Consider the following 21,074-nt stretch of genomic DNA (forward strand, 5'->3'; position numbering starts at 1 on the left):
GGGTGCGTCTTCATTTCTTTCTTTTTTTTCCTCTCGCCAGGTGGCTGCAAGTGACTCACGGCCGTAGCGAAGGAAGAGTGGTAATAAATCGCTAATCGACGGGAGTTGGGATTAAATCTCGACGTCTCCAGGCCGGCGTCCGCACCAACAGGGAGAGAAAAACATCACGGCGATTGACAGCTGTGATATTTCAGTCGGCCTCACCCTCCCCTCCCCAACAACACCCGACTGAGGGAGGGAGGAAGCCGTGGCGAAATTTAATTTGTTGCCTTCAAACCTTTTTTTTCCGGTGCCTCCTTTTTTTGACTTATAGTGGAAATCTAAAAACGTGTTTTTCCCGCATGTGAAATGAGATTAAACTGATTAAACTCTGGGACACAGAGTTGAAATAACGGTTTATAAAATACACACACACACATATATGTATATATATATATATATACATATATATATATATATATATATATATATATATATATATATATCTTAACATAGGCACACATGTAAAGCAGGTGCATTTCATTTTCAGCTGACATCTGGAGGCCGTGTGATTCGTTTTCCTCGACTAAAGCTGCAGAAAAAGTCAGTATTTGTTTAACACATAAATATATGTATATATATATATATATACATATATATATATATATATACATTGGTAACAGGGATTAAGTTTTAATTTGTGGGGGTAAAAAGAGGCTTCTCCTTCTTTTTGTTTTTCATTTGGATGCAACTGAAGCTGAGGTCGAACTGCATCTCTGACGGAGCGACAGAGGCGGCGGATCTGCCTCTCCTTCACCAAACCTCTGGAAAACAGTAGGGGCTGCTGGCAAAACTCTCTCTCTCTCTGTCTGTCAAGCACACACATAGACACACACACACACACACACACACACACACACAGAAGGAGAACAGGCGTTTCAAGGCGCTGCCAAGCCTCCGAACCAGCAGCTCCCACAGCTGGTGAACGCAGAGGAGGGAGGAACGGGAGCAAAATGCAGCTGGAAGGAGGGATGAAAGGACACAAAGGTGGGCTGAGGGGGTGGGAGAAGGAGAAGGGGGCGGTGGGCGACCCAGGGGGTGTTTTGGGGGGCGTGAGGGGTGTCTGACCAGTCACGGAGGCGGCGGAACACGCGGAGAATAAGCAAAAAGAAATGCGGCGCGGCGAACGGGAGATTGAAGAGGCTGTTGTCATCTTTTTTAAAATATGAAAGAGGGGAAAGGGACGGAGAGGAGGGAGGGAGGTGGGGGGGGCGATGGAGGCGGAGGGGACAAGGAGGGGGGGGGGGCGACGAGAGGGGACGAGAGGCCTCGAGGTGTGTGTGGGGGGCGGGGGGCTCCGAGAAACGACGTCACGGAAAAGAGAGAAACAAAAAAAAAGAGAAGATGGGAAATTGGAGAGGCGCGTGAGGAGGGGGGGGGTGAGGGCTAAATGAGGAAAAACAAGAGGAGGCGGAGGGGCGAGGACGGGTAACGAGGGAAGAGTGCTTCTCTCTTCCTCCTAAATGGAAGAAAATTGGAGGGCCAAATGGGAGGGAGGGGTGGGAGGGGTGGGAGGGGGAGGAAAGAAGATCAAACCGGTCGTGCACCACTGGTGGGAAGTGTGGGAAATGATGGGGGGGGGGGGAATAAAAGAAAGAAATTAAAAGGAAGTGACACAACAAGGAAGTGAGGACGAGAGAGAGAGAGAGCGCGAGAGAGAAAGAGAGAGAGAGAGGAAACGACGGCCGCCCTCCTCGGACATCCACACATTCCGGACCGAACTGGCGAGAAACCAAATCAACCAATCAGGGCCACCCCTCCTCCTCCTCCTCCTCCTCCCCCTCCTCCTCATTTCCTGTGCCCCCCACCCACTGCCACCAGGCAGCCTCACCTGCTGCTGCTGCTGCTGCTGCTGCTGCTGCCGCCGCCTCCTTCTTCGCGCAATCAATTGATTACGGGGTCTATTGAGCAGCTCGCCGTGGCACCAAGACAAAATCTGGGGGGGGGGGGTTCAAGTCGCCGCCGCACCGAAAAGCAAAGGAGTAAAAACACACAAGTGCCCACTCGTCTCATCTCGCTCACACCACCATCACCTATTTTTTTTTGTCGCACAATAAATGTACGATTGCTGGTGATAGATGGAGGGGGGGGGCTGTGGAGGGCATGGGTGTGATGGTGAGGGGGGTCAAAAAGAGAGTGGGGTTCGAGACTCGCTTTGGCGGGGGGGGGTGTTGAGGAAGAGAGAGACAGCAGACAGCAGACTAATCTGGGGCTTCAATAATGGATGGACCAGGAGGGGGGTGGGGGCGAACCATGGGGGCCACCACGAGACATGACGGTGCACGCGCGTGGTGAAAACGGAAGTGATTTTTTTATTTTTTTATTTTTTTTTGGGGGGGGGTGCAATGCAAGGACGCAGCCGCCGGCTGACCTCCCACCATCCCTCCCTCCATCCTTCCTTCCTTCCTTCCCTCATCCGCACACGCGTAACGGTGCGCGCGTGCCATCCCGCACGGGTTCCTTTTCGCGCGCGCGCTCATCCCCCCCCCCCGTTTCCCTTTCTTAAAACACACCTTGCCTCCGTAGCCGCCGCTTCTTCAGGCCGAAGATCCGCACCTTGGAGAAGATGTCGACCAGGTTGCCGTTGCACAGCCCCTGCTTCTTGCCGGGGCTCTTCCGCCGCCGGTGCGCGGTGGGCCGGTGGGCGTGCTGCTCCCTCGCCTGGCGCTTCTGCCGGATCAAGCCGCTGGCTATGGCCGCTGCCATGTCGCCGGGCCAGCCGCCGCTGCCAGGCCAGCCGCGGCCCCCCGGTCCGTGTCTCGGCTCTGCTCACCCGCTGGCTGACTGGCTGGCTGGCTGGGTGAAGGAGGGGGACGGAGCGCAGATGGAACCAGACTCAGGTCGCCACCCGCCCCCCCCCTCCCCCCTCCCGCCCCCAACCGACCGACCGACCAACCAAAGTCTCCCGGCGGCTGTTACGGTCCCATACCTGAAGCTGCGACCCGCCGGTGCGGTGGTGGGTGTCGAGTTCCCAAAACGAGCGCAACACCACAGGTTACGGCACCTACTTCACTTGGGCCATTTTGTGCCTTTCCTTCTTCTTCTTCTTCTTCTTCTTTTTCTTCCTCTTCTTCTTCTTCTTCTTCTTCTTCTTCTTCTTCTTCTGCTTCTTCTTTTCTTCCGGAAAGCGGTTCTACCTGTCCGTCACGTCCCACCACCACCACTCTCTCGCTCTCTCTCTCTCTCTCTCTCTCTCTCTCTCTCTCTCTCTCTCTCTCTCTCTCTCTCTCTCTGTCTGTCTGTCTGTCACAAAGCAGCCACCACTGTCACTGAACACCTCCGCCGACGACGACGCCGAACCATTTGGACGGAACCGGTTGGTCGCTCCGTGGGCGTCACGTTCGAAAAACAAAAAAAACAAAACGAAATCCGGAAATTAAGCCGCAAATTCCCTCCTTCCTTTTCTCCTCCTCCTCCTTTTCTCTCCGCGTTTGTATTCCACTGGCAGAGGCGCGAGGCGCGCGCGTGCAGCCGCCCGCCAGAAGCCCCCCTCTCCACCGACTGCGCGTGAAGCTCTGACTGTTAGACGGAGCGCGACCGGAAGCTGGTGGAGGCTGAGCTTTCAAAGTTAAAGCCCCGGTGAGAGAGTGAGAGAGCCGAGGCTCTTATTGTCTTTAGCCCGTCATACACACACACACACACACACACACACACACACACACACACACAGCAAGCATCCTTATCTTAGACCATAGGTTGCAAACTCTGGCCCACGGGCCAAATTTTGCCCGCAGTGTCATTACATTTGGCCCACCAGGCCAATACAGAATCACTATTAGAGCTGCTGGCCTGTCTCAGCACATGGAGCGCTCATACTACAAATCCCACAATGCTCTCCTGGCACGTCAATCAGGACAGGATGTTCAACTGAAGGATATTATTATGACCTCAATGGTTTATTGTTGTTATTTTATTTTTAAATGTATTATTAGCCTATGGAAAAATGTTACTGTTGGAATTAAAATTCAAAGTTTTTATATATATATATGAAATTCGATTTCGCATGTGTGCAATATAAATGTATTTATTGCATAGTGTTAAGCTTTGCTTGTTCCATATTCAGTTTGAAGCAAAAATTGTTTAGGTCCATATAAACAACGTTCTCTGTTATATCTGGAGGAAGATTTTGTTCAATAAATATCAATATAGGCCTGTCCAAATTTGACATTTCAGCCCCATTGTGTTGTATTTGAGTTTGACACCCCTGAAAGACTTTCATTTTTCTACCTGTTGCTGCCATCATGTGGTCAACTCATCGGCCAATAATAATGATTCCTCAGGGCAAATTAAACAAGTAAATCCCCAATTGGACCATTTTGCAATCCCAAGCGCCTCAAACATCACTGACAGTGGATTTCAAAGCATCATTAGTCTAATATTTTCTCTTTTTTGTCTTATTTCCTTCTAGATTCTTGATTTATTTGTTGGTATATTTTTAAGCATTTTAACTGCAAATTTTATTTATTAATAAATATATTAATATATAATATATTATTTAAGTGGTTAATAACCTTGTAACCTTTTCTTTTTTGTAAAGTGTCTTTGAGGACTTTGAAAAGCGCTCTATAAATACAATTTATTATTATTATTATTATTATTATTATTATTATTATTATTATTATTGTTATTATTGTTATTATTACTACACTCCCCTTTTAGCTTATTCGTCCTACACAGTGGCCCTATTTACAGAGGGATGTTTTTTTTCTCTTACGTTAAATTGCAGTGACATCATCCTTCGGGTTGCGTTGTGTAAATGTTTATCGGTAGCCGGAAGTCTTTGCCACGCTAAATCTTGGCCCATTGACGCAAGGGAGACGCGAGAGCCCGCGGCAGAGCCACGCGCCGAGCCAGCTGTCACACACGCGCTCGTGAATGAAGAAATCAGACGGTTTTGTGTGTCTCGTTAAAGACGTGCTTTGCATTTGACAATGGAAATTCCACAGTTTGAAGTAAAAAAAAAAAAAAAAATCTTTCAAGAAAATGTTGTCCTGCATTTTACACTTTCATGCGCACATACATTAGTTGACATATTTGACATATTTGACAACAGCTGGAAGTGTATTGATTTATTTTTTGGGGGGTGGCATTTTCTGCATAACTTTATTTATCTATTTATTTTTACCCATCAAGATTTAAAATTGTTTTTTTGTTTTTTAATTTCCAAGTGTTTGTTTTTTTATCGACATGGCGGAATAAATGTTTGTGCAACTTTTTAGTATTTGGGTGCGTCTATTCTAGCACAACGTTGTGTTCTTGCATATGGGGGGGTGAAGATTTGAGAATAAAAGGGAAACCATGCGCAACGAAATACAAACATGCGAAATGATTTCCTCTATTGGTCAAGCAGAAGATTTCATAAACTGTTTAAAATAACCATATTGTGTGGGAAAATCTGATAGATTAAGGTTGTTTTTGTTGCTTTGCCATTTGCCTGCTAAATACTCTTATTCTTATTCTTTGCAATATTACGTGTTGGGTTTTTTTTTGTTGGTATGTTTAAAAAAAAAAGAAAGGACAAGCTCGACCGATGACTCATGCCTGATGAAAAAGTAATCGGCTACTGCCTCAGGGGTATGTGACGTCAGAAGGGCAGGTCAGGACCCACACACTTTCAGCACCACGGACAGCGAACAGCCTCGGGGTGATTCCCTCTCTGCAACACCTCTGGAGAGGTGTTTATCCTCGCAGCCACTAGGTGGCACCAGAGTGTGTCTCTCAACTCAACAATGTTTTTTGTTGTTGTTGTTGTTGTTGTTTTGTTTTTTTTTATGAGCGTCGCTGCCGATGGAAAGAGTGCGTCAATAACACACTCGTAGCTCATCAGCGGTGGTGGAAAAAGAAAGAAACCCTGCGGCGGTGACACAACGGAGCGACACAATGAAGTTGCAAATGGAATTGTGAATGGGAGTCATCACCGAGGCCGACTGTGTAGCGCTGACAGCAGCGCCCTGCCACCCCCGATCTGTTCTGTTTGACCCGGTGTTGGGCAGCACCGCCTCGCCTTGCTCTTGGCCCAGGAGCGACTGACTGACTGATGCACCAACTGCTTCATGAAGAGTCGTGACATCACGGAGGGAAGGTGTGTGAAAGAGAGAGTGAGTGAGTGAGTGAGTGAGTGAGGTGAGTGAGTGAGTGAGTGAGTGAGTGTGAAAGAGAGAGAGAGAGAGAGCTAGTGAGTGAGTGAGTGTGAAAGAGAGAGAGAGAGAGAGAGCGCTAGTGAGTGAGAGAGTGTGCGTGTTTCTATTCAGGTCAGTCGGAGCGAAGGCGTCATGAATAAATCAAAGCTACATTTGCATTAAAATTCATCCCTCACGCTTTTTATAAGTCGGGGGTGAAGACGGCACAGACAAGGCTGTTCCAACTTCAAAAGAGTCTACACACACACACACACACACACACACACACACACACTTGGAGAAAACTCTCCGCCGCATGTCCCCTCAGTCTGCAACAGGAGCTAGACCGCCCTCTGCTGGCGCTCAGAAGCACTGCACCTCTTGGTTTCCCTCCGATACTTGAGGAGCCGATGGAACAGGATGCAGAGGGAGCATCATCATATCTTCATTTATTTATTTTATCTATTAATATAAGATGGTTAAATGCACACAGATACACACACAAGCACACACACACACACATCATGCAACACTACTGGGAGGATAAGCGCTGACAGAACGAATGATTGATGGACAATAACGACTTTTAATGACTGATAATAGTCAATCGAGGCGTTTGGTGTTTGATCAATTGGATTTAATTGGTTACAGTTTTTTCTCTTTACTTGAAAAAGGGAAAATGTCCCATTTGAAAGTGTCATTTATCATTTCATCTTTTCTTCATGGGAAATTTTTAGGGTGCTCTCACTATAAATAATATAATAATACTGAGAAGGAGCTGGATGGAGTTACACAAAAATTCAGTTTCCCTCGCTGCAGTGCTTTTTTTTCTGTCTATGTCAGTAGGTTTTAGAATTCTTATGTGAGGCAAGCGAAGACCTCCAAAAGTCATGCACTGCAGTCTGGCAGAGGAGGAGGGTGGCGTGTGCGTGTGTGTGTGTGTGTGTGTGTGTGTGTGTGTGTGTGTGTGTGTGTGGGAAGGGGAGGGTCACCTTTGGTTTTGGCGGACAGTCAGCAGTATTTTGGTGGAGGGGAGCCGCTGCAGCAGCAGGGATGACAGCAGTTTTAAGTGCACCTCCAAAAAAGAAAACAGACGGCGTGATGCACACCCTGGCATAAAGCAGTGCAAGGCCTGCCAAAGCCAGAGCCAGTGTGACAATCAGTACGAGAAGGTCTTTGACTGCTGGCTGCATCGCGTAATTAGTCTGGGATAAAGTCCTGTTCAAGCAGTGGCAGCATAATAGTTTTGAAATAAATAAATAAATGGAGGCCACAGCTCAAAAGTTACCAGCGCATCCTCTCTTTGTCAATGTGTCAACAACTGCGTTTCCATGACAGTTTTTCGCAAAATAAAAGGGATATTTCGACAAATTTCGACAAATTCCGACATGGCCATTTGCAGGTGTTTCCATTGAATGGCGCGAAGTGCATAATTCGTAATTCTCATCAAATCTCTTCCTGTGAGACCCCACTTTGAAGAGGATAGAGTTACAAAATATTTTTCAATAAATGCTGCATTTCGATGTTGTTTGCAGTCAAGAATGGTTGTTGTTGTTGTTGTTGTTGTTACTGGGTCCGTCCAAACGTAACACGTCATCTTCACTTGAAGTGAACTGGTCACGTGACCCCGTGCGTAACATCCAGTGACGTGCAAATGTGAAAAAGTGTATCCTTGACACTTTTGCCATATACCTCTATATTGATACAGTATGTCTGAAAAACCACAGTGTCAAAACCTTTTAGCCATATTTGAGAGGTTTTTCCAAGTTTAGGTGTTTCCATGACCAGTTTTCATTGTGTTATTTAGGTTTTGAGCAATTCTAAGGGTCTAGGGAAACACAGCCAACGTTGTATTATTCGGGAGAGGAAGTCAAACAAACTAAAATTTCATTTTTCCACTCATTTTTTCATTGTCACAATCTTAAAAACGTCTCAACCGCCTCTGGACATCAGAAACATTGACTGTTTGGCCATTTTTAAATCTCGTCTTAAAACTCACCTTTTTAAACAGGCCTATTTGCTTTAAGTGTGTGTCTTTTGCTGCAGGATTCTTGTCTTTAACTCTGTCTCAAGGTGTTTGTGTGTTAAATTTTACTGTCTTTCATTTTTTTCTGTACAGTGACCTTGAGTGTCCTTGAGGCGCCTTTAAATAAAATGTATTATTAGTATCATTATTAACTGGGGTTAATTGCATACGCTAGTCGCATTAAATTCAAAATTCTACAATTTCTATATATTTTAAATATATTTTAAAGGGACATTTCTCAATACATCGGCATGGCAGACGTCTCCGTGCCATAAAGAGTTGAATACATTCTTCTCGGCCTATTGATCGGTATGGATAGGGCAGTAAGCACTGCTCTGAAAATGAAAAGCGACACCTTAAGTGAAGATTGAATGCTACGGGTCTCCCTCTAGGGGGTCTTCACTGTAAAGACACGTGCCCTGACCGGCCTCAGAGCGGCCGCAGACCACTGCAGCCACTAGCTGCCCTGGCACCGCCTAGTGCCGAGTCTCAGTTATGACATCGGAGTTGCTTCCGCTCTGGAGCGAGTTTGAATAATTCAACACGGGCAAATACATTTGAAAACATTCAACATTTATGAAATGGAACGCTAGACACCGGACTATTTGTGTGGGTTTTCATTTTTTGGTCCTGTCTTAAAATAACCAGCACGTGGTTGGTAGTTTGTCCGATATAAAGAAAGAAAGAAAAATAAGAGGTAATTTGCAGGAAGTCCAAAATGGAAACGACCTCACATGGTGGCACAGTGGTTAGCGCTTGCGCTTGTGGGTTTGATTCCCAGGCCTGGGACCTTTGTGCGTGGAGTTTGCATGTTCTCCCCGTGACTGCGTCGGTTCTCCAGCTACCTCCCCCAGTCCAAGAACATGCATGCAAAGTGAATTGGGAACTCTAAATTTGTTCGTAGGCGTGGCAATTGGTTGTTTGTCTCTATAGTTGTGTTTCCATGACAGTTTTTCACAAAATAAAAACGACATTTCTAAAATTTCAACAAAGTTCAATGGCAGTTTGCAGGTGTTTCCATTGAATGGTGTGAAGCGCACAAGCCTTAAATCTCGTCAAATCTCTTCCCGCGAGACCCTACGTTGAGGAGGATGGAGGTACAAAATTTCTTTCTTTTCTTTTAAACGTTGTTTGCTGTCCAGAATGGTTTGTTATATTTTTCTCTTTCATTACTTGTTGATAAAATATTCCGCCTCCTCCTCCGTCCAAACATAACGCGTCATTTTCAGTTGAAGTGAACTGGTCACATGACCCTGTACGTCACGTCCGCTGACGTGTAAATGCAAAAAAGGTGTTTCCATGACACTTTTGCCATATACCCTCTCTCTATATGGATATGACTGAAAAACCACCTCATGAGAGCATCAAAACCTTTTAGCCATATTTGAGGTTTTTCCACGTTTCGGTGTTTCCATGACCAGTTTTTTATTGCAATATTTAGCTTTTGCGCAATTCCAGGGGTCATGGAAACGCAGCTTATTAGGCCACTTGTCCAGGGTGTCACCCTGCCTTCGCCCTATGACAGCTGGGAGAGGCTCCAGCAGACCCCCGTCACCCTGAGTGCAGGAAGAAGCGGGTATTGAAAATAGATCTCAAAGCAAAGTCACTTTTGCAGAGCCCGGCCAATCGACAGCTCGACTGATAGATCATTTATTCATCCACAGGGAGACATTCGCGGTATCCAGCAGTATCCTCAGATTAGAAGGTCCAGGGAAAAAAGTTTGCAACAATAACGTCACATTTACCCTGAGAGCAAGTAGAGCAATTTCACCACTTTGATGTCTTTGGGTCAGACTCTCAGAGTGCACAACAAGGTGTGGAGCATTTCAGACATTACAGCCAGGTACTTTTCAAACAAACAAACAGTTAAACACACTAAAGACGAAGAAAAGCCCTCCTGATTTCTCCTTCAGACAACTTCACCTCGCACGACCTTTGAGATTGCGACGGCGGCGGTGAAACGTCCCGAGGCTCCGAGGCGGAGCTGCCTCTGCGCGCGCCAGCTATCGTCCCCCCCTACTACCTGTTTCAACGCTACAGCTCTGAAATAGACGCCGACCATCGACTGAGCACACCTGTTGATGCCGCCGCACCTCTGCAGGTGGCGCTCTCCTCCTACTCGTGCGCTCCGCTGCGGCGCGCGAGCGAGCGCGGGAGCGTGCGTGGTGCGAGCGGGGAAATATCAATGAGTGAGCGCGGCAGAGAGGTGGGATTAAAACAGGTGGGAGGAGCCGACAGGGAAAGAGCCTGGTGATGGAGGGATGGAGGAATGGAGGGATGGAGGGGAGACAGATGTGGGCGGGTGATCCCCAGACGGGGCGAGGATAGCCACTCTGAAGTGAGGGCTGAGGATGAGTCATGATTTACACTCAGACGCCCGCCCACGCACACACACACACACACACACACGCACACACGCACAGAGCAGCAGTAGTCAGAAGTGGGGAAGTCCACTGTTACCAAGGTAACGAGTGATTAGTGACGCAGGTGGGTCTCCAAGCAGAGGGAGGGAGGGGGGAGGGAACACACACACACACACACACACGAAATCAAGCGCAATACCTGCGTCGCAACTCCCCCCCCCGACCCCCCACCCCCTCACCTGCTGGCTCCTCATCAGTTCCTTTCATCTCTCTCTCGCTTCTTCACCCTCTTATTTTCCTCCCTCGTCCTCCCCATCTTTCGTCTAGTCACTCCTCCTCCTTGGCCTCTTTCATCCCTTTCTTCCCAGCTCCCCCTCTCCCCCCTCCTCCCTGCCCCACAACTTCTCGCAACCAAACTTCCCTCGCTTCGCTTTTCTCCCCCCCCTCATTCCCGTCCTCTCCTCATCACCCCATCCATCTCCGCTGCGTCTTCCTCCCTCTCTCCTCTCTCACTCTTCCTCCTCTTCTCCTTCCCCTCCCTCCAATCCTTTCACCTGTGCTCCTCTTTCATTCTTTCCACTGTCCTCTCCCGGTTCCGCCTCTCCTCTCCTCTCCTCTCCTCCCCTCTCTCCTCTTCTTCTAGTCTATCTTTGAAACATCACCAACTCAGCAGGGAGGAGCGAGGGAGGGAATGAAGGGACTAAATTATTCATCCACCCCTCCATACACACCTCCTCTGTCTTCACCTCCATCTCTGTCTGCCGTCTCTGGTGGATGCCCTCCCTCGCTCCCTCCCTCTCTCCATCTCACCCTGAAGTTCTTTTAATACCGTTTCCCGCCTGCAGCGAAAATATGGGTTGCCGAAAAAAAGAAAAATAGATTGCAGACTTTATATTCCGGATGACAGGAAATAGACAATGACACATCTTTACAACTTTCTACACTGCAGATAAAAACTGAAGACAAATCAAATATATGAGCAAGATGTATGTAATTATGCAGCAAAAAAACATGTTCAATAACTCCAAATATGCTTTTTATGCAAGGTGGCTGTTTAACGCGTTAAGTGGAGTTATTTTACACTTTTATTTTGCTCCTACAAAATTCCATGTGAGTAACTGCAATGTCAATAGTGATGAGAATGAAAGAAAAGACATTAAAATCACAGGGTGTGTCCAAACTTTTCACTGGTAGTGTACAAATACAGTATGGTAAAGGGATTGCACTTACATGGTGCTTTTTCCAGCACCTTCACAGTACCCCAAAGCACTTTACAAAAGCCTCTCATTCACCCATTCACACACCAATAGGTGGCTGCTGCCATGCAAGGCACTGCCAGCCCCATTGGGAGCAATTTAGGGTTCAGTGTCTTGCCCAAGGACACAACGACAGACTAGGATGGAGCAGGATTTGAACCTTTCGGTCATTGGACAACCCGCTCTACCTCCTGAGCCACAGTTGTCCCTATTTACATACATCAAGTGTAAATATACTTCTATACTTTAGTCAACTTTACCCTACTTAGAACTACTCATCTCATCCACTGCCAATGTTAATGCAACAGAAGTTGTTTCCAAGAGGACCACTATCAGTGACAGACCTGACACAGAACTCTGATGAATTGCACAAGTGGGTTTCAGCTTGTTCAATCATAATTGACCCAGAAGAGAAACAAAACTCGAGGACAAGCCTTGCGTACAGTAGCATCGGTGGCCGGTCTGTCGGAAACGCCACATAAGAGAATGCTGCTGCCAGACGCAAGAAGTTTTTTTTTTGTTTGTTTTTTCATACTATAAAAATTATCACTATTATTACAATAGTTATTGTATTGAAAACAATCCAAACCAACTTAGTGTATTTTAGCAGAATTCTGTTCACCGATAGCCCCAAAGGGGCCCTTTGGAAACACTTCCTGCTACTCACCTGCGTTTGTCCTCGTTTGTCCTCCCCCCCCACACACACACACACACACACACCACCACCACCAAAACCACCAGCCAGTCTTAACATCGATCCATCCGTCTAAAAGCTCCCTGCATTTACGCCTCGAGGGACTTTTTAAGGGGAATATCCCCCGGAAGTGCCCTTATAGGTTTCCAGGGTTGTCACTTCTCTGACATGTGAAGTCACAGCAGCGGATGCCAGTTTCTGTTCGGCACACCTTTTCCCCAGAGGAGGAGAAGAGAAATGAAAAAGAAAGAAGCAGACTTGGGATTGCAGTGCAACAGGACGCTCAGGTCGTCAGCCTTTCATTTTTCCGATGCATCACGGAGGGGGAAAAAAGAAAAAAAGAGGGGGAAAAAAAGCTTGAGAAATGGGGAGAATTCTGCGTCAGAGCAGGGTTACATAATCGCCCCAGATCTTTCCCTTCCCAAAAAAAAGTCAGAAGCACCAAAGGAGGTTGGAGGTGGAGGAGTGGAAGGGGAAGAGATTGGAGGGGGGAGGGGACCTCCATAAAACAGGTCTGATTGGGAGGAGGCGGGGCTTGGTGTCCAAGACAGGGAGGAGCAAGTCTTGAGAATGAGTTTAAAATCATTCATCCATCCACTCACGCTTTCAAACCATTCAATTCTATGAGCAATGTGTAATGGCGATGGACAACACGCGAACCATGCTGGGCCACGGAGCGCAAACATGCATTTCTGCACCCTTGCCACACAGGGGCAGCCACCTGTGCGCCCCTCGCTCACTACGTTTACGTGAAACTCGAGAAAACCGAATTATTGCCTTAGTCCGACTATGACTGGACAGGTGAAGTGCATGTAATCGCGTTAGTCCTACTAAAATCGGAGTTTGAGAACTCCGATTGGAGTCGGAGAACTCTGATGAAGACACCCAGATAATGCGATTGGAATTTGAATTTCTCCTTCAAGCATACGCCTTAGTTAAAGTTTACAATGCATGTGCGTGTGTGTGTTCTCCGAAAAGGATTTGCAATGAGTTGTCTTGTAAGTTTAACCAGAAATTAACACGCAGAAAAGACTCATATCGCCCCCTAGTGTTGAGGAGGACACGTTCCCGTGAATAATTCGATTTTCTCAGCAGCATGTATACTGGGACTAAGAAAGAAATCAGATAAGATGAGAAAATCGAATTTGAGCACAGCTCGATTAAGCTGTGCATGTAAATGTAGTCGTTGAATTTGCGCGTCGGCTCATTGTTAGCGCGGACTCTATTGAAATAAGAAGCCACAAAAATACCACATGAGAATTAAATTAGCAGACGTGCACACACACACACACACACACACACACACTGCGCCATCCGCTACGAGCAGCACAAAGTGGCTACGCTGGAACATTACCACGGAAATCGAATACATCCATCTATAATGAATTTATTTTCTATCCTGCCCCTGTGTGTGTGTGTGTGTGTGTGTGTGTGTGTGTGTGTGTGTGTGTGTGTGTGTGTGTGTGCGCCACCGCAAAGCACACTCTTTACAGCTGGAGGGAAATGAAGTGGTTCCCCACTAGCTGCACTCAGCTGTTAAAGCCACAAATCCCAGCAGCGTTTCCCTGGCACGCCGGCCCTTTAACGGGCAGCCGCGGCGGTTTCATCCTGGAGCTGGGCTAACGTCACGGGTCAGCCAGTCCGTTTCCGTCCCAAACAAGTCAGCTGGTTGTTTTTGCACGTTTCGCAACTGTGTTGCCGACCACTTCTTGGTTCGCCTGTTCTTTTGTCTTTGGTGAGACATCAAGTTTGATGTTGGCAGACCTTATGAAGTCCGTTAACTAACGGTATACAAATATGTGACGTGCATCAATTTCACGCCACAAAAGCCAAATACAAAAACTTTCATAGTTGCATTCATGTGCGCACAAAAAGATCTCAAAATGAGAATGGAGGGGTATTTGGACTATTTTGCAGTGAAAGTTGAAGGTACACACACTACCAGTCAAAAGTCTGGACACACCTGTTTCTTTATCTTTACTACTTTCTACACTGTAGATACTGTACATACTGAAGACATCAAATATATGAGCAAGATAGTGGATTAACGTGGCAAAAGAATAAAAATGTGAAATACCTCAATATGTTATGTTACATATATTTTATATGAAGGGTGGCTACTCTAGATCATCTAAAATACAAAACTTGTTTGAGTTATTTCACACTTTTTGTTTAATGCATATTGCATATGTGTTCATTCATAGTTTCGATGCCATGAGTGACAATCTACAATGTAAATAGTCATGCAAATGAAATAAAAACCATTAAATCAGAAGTATGTGTCCAAACTTTTGACTGGTAGTGTAGTCATTGCGATTTGGATGCTTGGTGAGAACTCCTCATTCCAGCTACGTTGCATCTTTTAAGGATGGCCACAAACAAAAAAAGCAAAATCAAAAATAAAAGGCCCTATGGAGTCAAAATCCGAGGTGACGCAGCAGAGCTGTCCCTGCGGATGAGCAACAGAGTGACACGGCGGCGGCGGTGGCAGCGTGCGGGTGATGAAAAGGCATTTCTGAGGCTGACAGCAAAGCTGATGAGACCTCTGACTAATCTCATTTGCCCCACACACACGTCTGCATTCAAGGAGCCGCTGTGTACAGGATGTAAAAGTCAGTGATGTCAGTGCGGGTGTAGAAAAAAAAATCCCTCTTTGTGAGGATGCAGGCGTCACAATCCTGGTCTGGGAGTAGTGCGTCTCACTGAGGCAACAAAGCCCATTTTAAACAAACGGAAGCTCTTAAAAGAGCGCCCCCTGTTGTAGCACTTCACACTACCACCTGTGCAAAAATTGTAGTTTGGATTAGAGACTCCTGAGTCAAACATGCCACATTGAAAAACTGCATGAATTCGCTCCTGATCGGCACATTACATGAGCGGTAACTTGTAAAAAAGAAAAAAGAAATAAAGAATTAAGGGGTGTTTACCATCAAAAGTGTTTTGGAAGTGTCTTTATTAAGAGCTGAGGACAAATTTTTCTTGTGACGCTAATTAAAAGGTATTTTTTTGTTGGAGGGTTTTCCACGTGTCAAGTCACTCAAAAATCAAACGATTTTGGAGGCTCGACATGTGGCCAATTGACTGAAGGTATTTGTCAGCAGCGCAGACAAAAATAAGAAGTCAAAAAAATACATAGGAGAGGCCATCCTTCAGAAGAAAGTCATATCTATGTATTATTGGGAGCCCCTGGTTGAACACCTAAACCACTAACTGGTTTAGGTGTTCAACTAGTTTTAATAATCACAATTGTCAAAGTTGCTCATTCAGTTTGTTTCAAGCACTTTTTTTCCTGCTACAAAACAGGGTCTGTGCAAGGACCCCGCTGCCTCTACACTTGTTGTAAAAGCAGAAATCTTACCTTCTTCAGCTTTGCCCAGAGCCGCCTTTACTCTCCTCTCTGCTACCTTTAGAATAAACTCAAAGTCCATCACTGAAACGCACTCAACCAGGGGCTCCTAATAAGCGCACACACCCCAATGCAGCCCTCAAATGTGTTGGTACGCGGTGACACACTCGCATGGCGAGTTGGGCAGATAAGCCGACTGTGTCGGGCGGCCTGTCATCGGTTGGAAGTCGACTTGGGACGAAAAAGTCAGTTCAAGTGTGTGTGAGGGAGAGGCCCGGCAAAGGAGAGGAGAAGTTGAGAAAGGCGGGTGATAAAGAGCTGGAGGAGGTGCTGAGAAAGGGTGACGTAAGCTGTTAGCGTTAAGCCAGAATTAGCTGCGGTTTTCGCGTGTTAAGGCTATGTGCTTCCCTTTGGCCGACGGTCGTTCGAAAGAAAGTAGTGGAAGGGAACTTCCTACCATCGCGGCTCTTCGTCGGTCCGCAAAATCTTAGAGAGCATTGCACTTGACGTTAACTTTTAACTGAGTTGCTATAGCGGTTGTCCAAAATACCTCTTCCTGTCTGTGGATAGCGTGAAAAATGCCAACAATGCCGACCACAGAAATCTTGGCTTCCAAGAAGAGTCAACACAGAGATATCGATCATATATATATTTATATATTCATTTTATTTATTTATTACATTTTTATTTGTTCTTGATGTGTGTACATTATATTATTTTGGCTAGCACTGTATATACGGATACATACATATCAAATATGCATACTACCCCCTGGTGGCAGCTTGTGGTATTGGCCAGAAACTTTATATCTTCAATAAAACTCAACTTAACTAAGTAATTCAGGATTTTTGTCAAATTCTTGACGCTTTCACAGATCCCGCGGCAAGGGGTGGGGTAGAATTTTCACCGCTCTTATCGTCAAGGTCCGCAAAGACACTTCTCAGTGGAACCTACTGGTGCCCCTGCTGCCGTTTTAAGTGCACTCGGGAAAAAATAACACTCGGCACTCACTCACTCTTGACAGAAAGCTGGAGCGAGAGCTGCCAAAATACACACCACGCAGTCACGAAGGTGCACGCACGCAGGGAAAATTACACTGCTGCCATTACGGAACGCAGTTGCACCTTTATCGACACCAACAGCCCCAAAGTAGGTTATTTACTCGGGTTGAACATGTAAAAACACCTCCATGGAAGGCTGCCGGTGACTTGATACTAGTCAAAGAATCAGTTTCTTTTCTGATGAGTTTTAGACCATTTTCTTTTATAAAAGTGTTTGGCACAAACTCAAGCTGCGTTTCGATTACAGTTTTTCGCAAAATAAAAGTGATAATTCTAGAAATTTCTGCAAAGTACAATTGCAATTTGCAGGTGTTTCCATTGACACAAGGACACGAGGACCATCAGCACGGGATCCCCCCAGGGCTGCGTTCTCTCTCCCTCCTCTTCTCACTGTACACCAACAGTTGCACCTCCAGCCACCAGTCAGCTCCTGAAGTCGACACCACCCTCATTGGACTAATCTCTGATGGGGACGAGGCCGACTACAGACTAGAGATTGATCATCTGGTGTCCTGGTGCAACCAGAAAAACTTGGTGCTCAACGCACTGAAGACAGTGGAGATGGTTGTGGACTTTAGAAATCTCATCCCGCTGGACGTAATTCTCATAAAATCTCGTCCAGGGAGATTTACGAGAATTACGTTTGCTTTTGTTGGTTTACATTTGTTTGCTGTCAAAAAAGGTTGTATAATTTTCTCTTTGATTACTTGTAAAAAATATTCCGTCTCCTCCTCCGTCCAAACATAACGCGCCATTTTCACTTGAAGAGAACTGGTCACGGGACCCCATCACGTCGGCTGACATGTAAATGTGAAAAAAAAAGTGTTTCCGTGACACTTTTGCGATATACCTCAAAATCAATACGTCTGAAAAACCTCCTTGTGAGAGCGTCAAAACCTTTTAGCCATATTTGAGAGGTTTTCCAAGTGTTTTTTATTGCGATATTTAGGTTTTGCGCAATCCTAGGGGTAATGGAAGCGCAACTACTGACAGGTGGGGGAGTGACAAGCCTGAGTGGGGGGCACAAGCCCTGCCCAGGCCCATCACTAGCTAGGCCCCTGTGAGGCTTTGCGTTTACAAAATAGAAATGTGCATCTCTGAATGCTACGCAAGGAGCTAATCCAGCTAATCGTCCTCACAAAAATCGTGCCGCATTTGTTGTCAGCTTAACAGTTTCCCAGCACCGTGGGTTAGATGTGACGTGCGCTGGGGGTGGGAGGGACGGAGCCGGCAAAGTCACAGCGTCGTTTCTGCCGAGTCAGTGTGTTTGGACAACCAGGCCGCGAGCTAATGAGTGCGCCCTGTAGCACACGTGTGCACACACACACACACACATAGAAGAAAGCGTATTAAAGCGTTGCACCAAAACTCCCTACGTGACCTCCGAGGACAGGCATCAACTGTGATGCCTGTCACCGTTTTGTCAGCTCATCAGCTTTCGCAACGTTGGGTGGTGGAGGAGGCGGGTAGGGGGCCACTTTTGTGGCCAAACGGCGCGCATTCGGCGTCGTCGTCCCGCACATCTGGGCGCCGTGCGTGCCTTTTCCGCCGACGGAGACAGATGCGAGCTGGCACCGACGCCGCCGCTCACGCTCCGCCGTCTGAATAAAACATGAGGCGCGGTGCCTTAATGGCAGTGTCACGGAGGAGGAGGAGGTGGAAGAAGAGGAGGAAGGGGGGAGGAGGGCGTGCGGTCCAACGTACGGCCGGAGACGGCCGGAAGTCTCCTCTATGTGGGTCAAGCCACGCGGGATGCAAAGCGAGTGAAACTCGCCGCCTGGTTCACTTGTATTGTGCTTTAACAATGAATGACGATGACCCCGCCTGATTGGACGGTCCCCTTCTCTGCCCCGCCCACTCCAAAATTCATTCAAACTCTTGGAAGACAAGGCCATGATCACATGTCATCGGGTAAACATCCCTGAGTCCAAGAGCCGTGGGGGAGGTGATGGCAGGAGGAGTTTTATTTTGAAAGGAACTATTCCACGTGCATTTAAAGCCACAAGTGCCCTCAGGTGACCTGACTTGACCTCCGAGACAAAATGGATCTTGAAATTACTCAAGAACCGTGCTGTGATCGCCAAGACTTTGCAGATCAGGCTGGAATTCATCATCACTGTTTGAAATGCTTGAGTTCAAAACTGCTACGTTGCGTGGGTCAAATCTTCGGACCTCGAGCCACGCGGAGAGAAACGGGGTCAACGCACACACGGACGGACGCACGCACATGCACCAGTGGTGGTTCAACATAGTTCTCCCCTACGGGACGCTCAGCCAGTGGACAGATGCCGAGTCGGCAGAATTCCCGTCCCAACTTCAGATATGCGGGAGCAAACACATACACGTCCAGATTCAAGTTACGGGATCTACCAAACTACGCCAGGCAAACTATGGCCCGGGGGCCATATGCAGCCCGTTAGGCTATTTAATCTGGCCCACCAAACTTGAATAAATTATATTAATAGTAAGCAATAAAACAGCTGCATTTTATCCATTTTTTTCATCAGTTTTAAGAGTCATTTGGATTAAGAGCTAAATGCCGTGGGGCATCAAAGACAGATATTTCAATTGACATAAGAGCACATGTTTTCTACACATCCCATGATATCGTTTTTCCTCCTATGAGGTGGGCCACCAAAACACTACATCCATCTGCTGCTGCTCCGGCCCCCTCTGTCACATTTTAGAACCCATTGTGGCTCCACCAGTCAAAAAGTTTGCCCAGCCATGGGCTTAAGGCAAGTTTCTGACACTTACTCCACCCCCTACCTACGAGTCGCAGTGCAAACTCTGGCCTTTAAACTGACCTTTTGTGTGTCTCTGCGGCAAAACGAGTCGCCTTGATATCTCAGTTGCTGCCTTGAAACTGGAAAACTCGCGACATCCGGGAAAAGGGTTTACAGACCCGAACTTTTAGGAAGAGCGGCAAGACAAGAAAACAAAAAGGGCACAGAGTGGTCACGTGACCACGGTGGGGGGAGGGGGGTTCAGCTTAGCAAATTAGTCATTTGGTAAATTGGCGCCTTCCTCTGCACCGCCACATCGGTATTGATCGGGGTTCATTTGCCTTCACCTTTAATCTACTGTGATTGGTGGTTTTAAGTCTCTCCGTCCACTCCCTCAGAGGGCTGGGATTTCCCAGCGAGTTGATTAGATGCGTTTCCCAGGAGGGAAACAACGTTCAAAGGAAAAAAGTTAAACTTTATGAGTCAGAGACAGAGGCCGCACACAACCGGAGATATTTTTATCTCGGACTAGGCGTCACGGCTTTGCTTGGTGGCCGCAGAGTTTGCTTTTGTGTTGTTTTCTTATGAGCTCACTCAAAATAAAATTCCTGCAAACACAGAGGCGCTGTTCTTGCAAAAATACAGCGGTTCCGATGAGGCTGAGGTGGTGTTCACACCACGCCTCCACTCCCGTCTTTGTTACATTAAAGTCATCCATGGCTCAAACGAGGACTCCTAGCGAAAGTTTTTGTAAACACTGTTGCGTTCTCCTCACCGACGGCTCCTGCGCCCTGATTATTGTGGAGCCCCGTTTTTACAGGAAGTGCATATAATTCTCAGTTAATTCAGGTTTTAAGATCATTTTGCGGGGTTTCTGTTAGCAGTCACTATTGTTTGTGACAATATGCAACAAGGTGTTGTTTGGTTTGCGAAAATATATATATATTTTTTTAGCTTTTGTAGTTGGCACTTCAAGCAGCTAAAAACCTGCAGTCGTTGTTGACTCACCGTGTTTACTTTTTCAGTGTGCAAATTGCACATTACGTCGCACCATGAATGATATCACACAAGCCCAAGCACTTTAAACTGCCTATATGTTCTATGTCTTATCCTATTTATTAGTTTTTTTTTATCATCTTTCTTATGATTGTTATATTTCACTGTTGATGGTGTCATTGCTCCGGACATATAAACATGGACACTGTTCTGTCTTGTGTTCTATTGCTGCTGTAACAATGTGAATTTAAAGTTTTATTCTCCTCTATTCTATCTCAACAACAGTAACAACAACAAAAATGAAATCCAGGGGCAGGAAGTGCCTGTTTTTGAACTTCCTAGACAGAGTTTTTCTGCAATATTACGATAAAAAACTGCCTCATCAGAAAACTTCTTGCACGCTGCCTGATGTTTTGAGCGTACATTCCTTGCCAGGATTCCTTTAAAC

General features: G+C 46.6%; 1 protein-coding gene across 2 annotated transcripts in view; it reads right to left on the reverse strand.

Moving 5' to 3' along the window:
* LOC142882813 (fibroblast growth factor 14-like) overlaps positions 1–21,074 on the reverse strand; it is a 40,920-nt gene that overhangs the window by 16,719 nt on the left and 3,127 nt on the right. Inside the window, exon 1 of one of the 2 annotated variants that reach the window (XM_076017485.1) lies at positions 2,553–3,523. The exons of the other annotated variant lie outside the window; for it this stretch is intronic. Coding sequence (XP_075873600.1) covers positions 2,553–2,745 — 193 coding nt within the window. The 5' untranslated portion in view covers positions 2,746–3,523. Of the gene's footprint in view, positions 1–2,552; positions 3,524–21,074 lie in introns of those variants that run through there. 2 annotated transcript variants of the gene reach the window in all.

This window comes from Nelusetta ayraudi, unplaced genomic scaffold (genome assembly GCF_046127955.1).
Source record: "Nelusetta ayraudi isolate G7.1 ecotype Tasmania unplaced genomic scaffold, CSIRO-AGI_Nayr_v1 ptg000006l, whole genome shotgun sequence".
NCBI lineage: Eukaryota > Metazoa > Chordata > Actinopteri > Tetraodontiformes > Monacanthidae > Nelusetta > Nelusetta ayraudi.